General features: G+C 42.7%; 1 protein-coding gene across 1 annotated transcript; it reads right to left on the reverse strand.

The window, feature by feature from the left end:
- Positions 1-201: 201 nt before the first annotated feature.
- LOC113072328 (zinc finger protein 239) lies at positions 202-5,254 on the reverse strand. The gene is made up of 3 exons (XM_026245348.1): positions 5,096-5,254; positions 4,759-4,927; positions 202-1,990 (listed from the first exon to the last, which is right to left on the reverse strand). The coding sequence occupies exons 1-3, from the start codon at positions 5,141-5,143 to the stop codon at positions 1,113-1,115; spliced, it is 1,095 nt and encodes a 364-aa protein (XP_026101133.1). The 5' UTR covers positions 5,144-5,254; the 3' UTR covers positions 202-1,112.
- Positions 5,255-6,696: the final 1,442 nt, after the last annotated feature.

The raw sequence follows: 6,696 nt of genomic DNA on the forward strand, positions 1-6,696 counted from the left end.
TCTAAAAGGCTACATTCTCACATTTTTAAATGAGGCGAGTAATTTACTGAGACAATGTGTGGCGTGTCGTTCAAAACTCAACGAAAACTGAAACGACCCTGAATCACTCGATTTCACATCATCGTTTATTAATGATCTAATATAATAATAATAGTGGAAATGTTACAGAAGGACAATAAACTGCATGTTCATGTGCGCGGCTGTAATCAGAGCTCAAGTGTTTATTATCCTGACACACATATGAAGAAAACATTAATTCACACTAAGAACACAATTATAGTTCGATCCTCTAATTTACTATAAAAAGCCTTTCTGGTGACATTAAAGCCTTGAAAACTAAACACAAACTAAAGATGGCTAAATACGTAAATATATAAAGTAAAAATAGAAGACCATTCAAAACCATGATACGTGTAAAGAGCTAATTTTAAAAAGACTATAAAGTAAATCTAATGTGATTTATGAGCCGAGTTGACTATATTTATCATCTGCTGCTCAAAAACAGCTGCTGATTTACAGCACATCTATACTTTATAACTGCTTCTTTATAACAGTAGAAACAAATAAAGTGGTGCAGTTAAAAAGTAACGTTATTTGGTGTTTCACATACATTATTTACACAGCAGCTAGTAAACACAGAGCCACCATCGAGACACACACGAAGAGGATCTGGAGACGCTTCTGTGGCATCAAATCATGTTAACAATAAAACAATTCAGGTTTATATATATTTTTTAAACATAGTTTGAGAAGAACTCCTTAAATACAGGGAATGTGAGAACACACAGTAATACTAACTGTAATACAATTTACAGTTCTAATGAGTCACTGGACTATATATTTCTCAACAACATACAGAGTGTGATGAACGAAGCCCATGAGCATCAGTCAGAGGATGAACAGCTGGAGCAGGCTTCATTACGATGACCAACAGATGCACACTCACAGCGACACACAGCATGTGCTGCTCTCACACGAGATGAAGAGCAGAGTCAGTGATCAGCAGTGCTCTACAGTCTTACAGGGTCAGTGAGGTCAAGCGTCTGCCGCTCACATGTGCTCATACAGGAACACGTAGTCTCGAGCGAAGGCCAAACGTCAGCGAGGTCTGCTCACGCTCGCTCGCCGCTGTGGATCCTCTGGTGCCGCTTCAGTTCTCCCGAGCGGAAGAAGTTCTTGCCGCACTGCGTGCAGTGGAAGGGCCGCTCGCCCGTGTGGATGCTCTGGTGGCCCTTGAGCCGCTCCAGCCGCGAGAAGCTCTTGTCGCACTGGTTGCAGTGGTAGGGCTTCTCTCCGGTGTGGATCCGCCGGTGCTCCTTCAGGTGTCCCGACTCGGAGAAGCTCTTCCCGCACTGGAAGCACTGGTAGGGCCGCTCGCCCGTGTGTGTTCTGTGGTGCCGCTTCAGGTCGCCCGATCTGAAGAAGCTCTTCTCACAGAGCGTGCAGCGGTGGGGCCGTTCTCCGGTGTGGATGCGCTGGTGGCCCCGCAGGTGCCCGGAGTCGGAGAAGGTCTTGTCGCACTGCAGGCACTTGTAGGGCCGCTCTCCGCTGTGGATCCTCAGGTGGCGCTTCAGGTCTCCGGAGCGGTAGAAGCTCTTGGCACACTGCGGACACTGGTAGGGCCGCTCGCCCGTGTGCATCCTCTCGTGCTGCTTGAGGTGGCCCGAGTCGGAGAAGTTCTTGCCGCACTGCAGGCAGTGGTAGGGCCGCTCGCCCGTGTGGATGCGCTCGTGTCTCTTCAGGTCCCCGGAGGTGGGGAAGTTCTTGCCGCACTGGAAGCAGGGGAAGGGCCGCTCTCCGCTGTGGATCCGCTGGTGCCGCTTGATGTCGTTGATCCGGAAGTATTTGCCGCAGTCCTGGCAGTGGTACGGCCGGTCCGCAGAGGGACGACTGGGGGTCTTGGCCGGATCGGAGAGAGACAGGCTTTTAGGGTTCGATGTGCCGCAGCAAGCCGTGAGACACTCTCCGGTCTGCTGCTGCAGGTGCTGAGCTGCGGAGAGAAACACAATTAACTGCAGTCCGCTCCAGGTGAACACAAGATATCATATTCATTCCAGTCTTAACCAGCATCAGTGACTTTCAAGGGACTTTCATCTCATCGTTCTGATCCACAGAAGAAAGTCAGTAAATCTGACAGAATGATGATGTTTGTCCGAATGTCCCTCTAAGTGACCGCACACCATCAATTATGACTTTAAAACACCCAATGACAAAACTTTCTAATCCATATTTTAAATTAACCCATATAAAACTGAAAGGGTGTTAGTTCTTGCATTTATAAATAAAATACTTTAAGACCTACTCATGGTTAATGCCACAACTGCAAGCAGAAAAACAGCTTACAAGTTATGAGATTGAAAATGATTGTGTCATTAACACAAGACAAGTGGGAAAAAAATAAAGAATAACGAGCCGTGTATCTGTGTGTGTGTATCTATGTTTATATATCTGTGTGTGTGTGTGTGATTTAGAGCTGCATGATTAATAGTTAAAAGATCGTAATCTTGATTTAAACACCCACACAACCTCATCTCTAAATAACAATGAGTCTTTTAATAATAACTTTTAAATGGTGTAAATTAATATTTTGTCACAGCTTCTAGTAAAGTAAACACTATTTGGATTAGTTCGTAATCGGGATGTCTATTGGACACAAAAAAAAAAAAATCAAAATTTTCTCAGAATTGTGCAGCTCTAGTGTGTGTATGTGTGTGTGTGACCCCAAAGAACTAGTTAATTATAGACCAATCTCGAATCTCCCTTTTCTGTCCAAGATACTAGAAAAGGTGGTATCCTCACAATTATATTCCTTCTTAGAGAAAAATGGTATATGTGAGGATTTCCAGTCAAGATTTAGACCGTATCATAGTACTGAAACTGCTCTCCTTAGAGTTACAAATGATCTGCTCTTATCATCTGATCGTGGGTGTATCTCTCTATTAGTTTTATTGGATCTTAGTGCTGCGTTTGACACAATTGACCACAGCATTCTTTTGCATAGACTTGAACACTTTGTTGGCATCAGTGGAAGTGCATTAGCATGGTTTAAATCGTACTTATATGACCGCCATCAGTTCGTAGCAGTGAATGAAGATGTATCATATCGATCACAAGTGCAGTATGGAGTACCTCAAGGCTCAGTACTAGGACCGCTACTCTTCACGCTTTATATGTTACCCTTGGGAGATATCATCAGGAAACATGGTGTTAGCTTTCACTGTGATGCTGATGATACTCAGCTCTATTATTTCTTCGCGGTGCGGTGAAACACACCAATTTGAAAAACTAATGGAATGCATAGTCGATATAAAAACTGGATGACGAGTAATTTCTTACTGCTAAATTCAGAAAAAACAGAGGTGTTAACTATAGGACCTAAAAACTCTGCTTGTAATAACCTAGAACACTGTCTAAGACTTGATGGTTGCTCTGTCAATTCTCCGTCATCAGTTAGGAACCTAGATGTGCTACTTGATCGCAATCTTTCCTTAGAAAGCCACGTTTCTAGCATTTGTAAAACTGCATTCAAAAATATATCTAAATTACGGCCTATGCTCTCAATGTCAAATGCAGAAATGTTAATCCATGCATTTATGAGCTCAAGGTTAGATTATTGTAATGCTTTATTGGGTGGTTGTTCTGCACACTTAGTAAACAAACTACAGCTAGTCCAAAATGCAGCAGCAAGAGTTCTTACTAGAACCAGGAAGTATGACCATATTAGCCCGGTCCTGTCAACACTGCACTGGCTCCCTATCAAACATCGTATAGATTTTAAAATATTGCTTATTACTTATAAAGCCCTGAATGGTTTAGCACCTCAGTATTTGAATGAGCTCCTTTTACATTATACTCCTCTACGTCCGCTACGTTCTCAAAACTCAGGCAATTTGATAATACCTAGAATATCAAAATCAACTGCGGGCGGCAGATCCTTTTCCTATTTGGCCCCTAAACTCTGGAATAACCTACCTAACATTGTTCGGGAGGCAGACACACTCTTGCAGTTTAAATCTAGATTAAAGACCCATCTCTTTAACCTGGCTTACACATAACATACTAATATGCTTTTAATATCCAAATCCGCTAAAGGATCTTTAGGCTGCATTAATTAGGTAAACCGGAACCGGAAACACTTCCCATAACACCCGATGTACTTGCTACATCATTAGAAGAATGGCATCTACGCTAATATTTGTCTGTTTCTCTCTTGCTCCGAGGTCACCGTAGCCACCAGATCCAGTCTGTGTCCAGATCAGAGGGTCACTGCAGTCGCCCGGATCCAGTACGTATCCAGACCAGATGGTGGATCAGCACCTAGAAAGGACCTCTACATCCCTGAAAGACAGCGGAGACCAGGACAACTAGAGCCCAGATACAGATCCCCTGTAAAGACCTTGTCTCAGAGGAGCACCAGGACAAGACCACAGGAAACAGATGATTCTTCTGCACAATCTGACTTTGCTGCAGTCTGGAATTGAACTACTGGTTTCGTCTGGTCAGAGGAGAACTGACCCCCAACTGAGCCTGGTTTCTCACAAGCTTTTTTTCTCCATTCTGTCACCGATGGAGTTTCGGTTCCTTGCCGCTGTCGCCTCTGGCTTGCTTAGTTGGGGTCACTTTATCTACAGCGATATCATTGACTTGATTGCAAATAAATGCACAGAAAGGTGACTTGACTTAAGAGAGTGTGTGTGTTTGTGTGTGTGAGAGAGAGAGAGTCTGTATGGATGTGTGTGTGTGTGTCTAGACACTCACCGAAATGAAAGAAGTCCTCCACACTCTCGTCTTCCTCTTTGACTCGGACCCCCTGCGGACGCCTGTAGCGCTCAAACGGGTCTGAGGGCAGAAACTTCGCGCTAGAGGAGAGAGACTGGGGCAGTTTAGTGTTTGTCGACAGAGCCTGGGGCAGTTTGTTCCCGAAGTCCTAAAACAGAGTGAATAACATCACACACACACACACATCGCGGCCGCGTCAACCGGGACCGACAGGAACATATTCCACAAACACACGCTCCAGATTAAACTCATTCTGACAGCCCCTTCATCACCTTTAATCGAACAGAGTGAAACATTATAACCGCAGAACACGTACCAGATCCATCCTACTCGTCCATTTGTGTAAATTATCAACGAAATTCATCGATGAGCAGGAGAAAGAGCAGACATTTGATATTCACCGGAACTCGCTCCTGTTTTCACGAGCACAATAAACAACAGCGCCACCTGCTGTAGAGGAGGACACACACACACACACTCTCTCTCTCTCTCTCTCTCTCCCTCTCTCTCAGACATACACTCTCTCTCACACACACACTCTCTCTCTCTCTCTCACACACACACTCTCTCTCTCAGACATACACTCTCTCTCACACACACACACACTCTCTCTCTCTCTCACACACACTCACACAGTTTTTAGATGTAGTTCAGTATAGGTTTGTATATAAAACAGTCAAATCAGAATGTTTTCCTTATGATTTTCACTGATTTCATGTCTTTGTTGATAAGAGTTCACTTCTTCAACTCTGTCACACATCAGTTCATCCCTGTCCTGAATCACACAGTAATCCTACGTCTGAGTCTCACAATCATCTAATTCTACCAGAACATGACAAACTTTCATCACTGTGTTGGGCAGTAACTAGTTATTGTAATAATATTACTTTTGCAGTGATAAGTAGTGTAACTAATAAGATATCAGCATTAGCACAGTATCCATAAAACAGCTCATTACTTAGTTACGTTACTTTTGATGTCTCAACATCCAATAATTCCTGGACTTATTTTCATAATTTTCACATGAAGTCAGCAGTGCATCAGGAAAACTTGGCACATGGAAAAGCTTACATTCAGGGGATGGGAATATTGTCAGGAGTAAAGCTGATCTGATCTCAGATGTGTAAGTTGTGGCATTACATGGCTTGCCCACATCCCTGTGATCCACATAGAAATTATATACTATAATTAAAAATCTTATGAACATGATTTTTTTTTAAATAAAATCATGAATTATAATTATATTTGGGTAACGGAGAAATGATAGCTGCAATTAGCTTTTACTTAAAAGTCACTATCAATCCATGAGTGTTTGTTAAAAGTTCTGACACAAACCAGTGATGAGCAGAAATATATTATAACATTTTAGAACAATTCAACAATTAAAACTTCTGTGGGACTGTCACAGTGTGTGGTAACCTCAGATATCCTCGTTCCCCACGATCTCTGTCTAATCATTGCACTCAGTCAATTCCCCATTAGCACTGTCATTTCCCTGTGTATTTACTCCTGTCTGTTTAGTATGTGTCACGCAGTCCTTGTAGTTTTCACGACTATTCTAGTCTTGTTCTTGCCCGTGTGTTTAGTGTCTGTTCATGTTTGATTTGTTACTTTGGTTTTGACCCCTGTCTGGACTGATTATGATTTGGATTACCTCAATAAAAGCATACCTGCATTTGGATCTCTCTCTCCCTGTGTTTTCTGGATCGCCATCGTGACAGGGGCGTGAAGGAAAAGTAATTTAACTATTCACTGTTGCCAGAAAGTAATAAGGAAAATAATAATATTACTTTTGAAAGGAGTAACTAGTAACGAGTAATAAAATACAGTGTATAAAACATCTGGAGTAACGAGCCCAACACTGTAACTCTAACATTCATGACACAATGACCCTGAACCGAAGAAGTTCAAGATATA

This window comes from Carassius auratus, unplaced genomic scaffold (genome assembly GCF_003368295.1).
Source record: "Carassius auratus strain Wakin unplaced genomic scaffold, ASM336829v1 scaf_tig00008846, whole genome shotgun sequence".
NCBI lineage: Eukaryota > Metazoa > Chordata > Actinopteri > Cypriniformes > Cyprinidae > Carassius > Carassius auratus.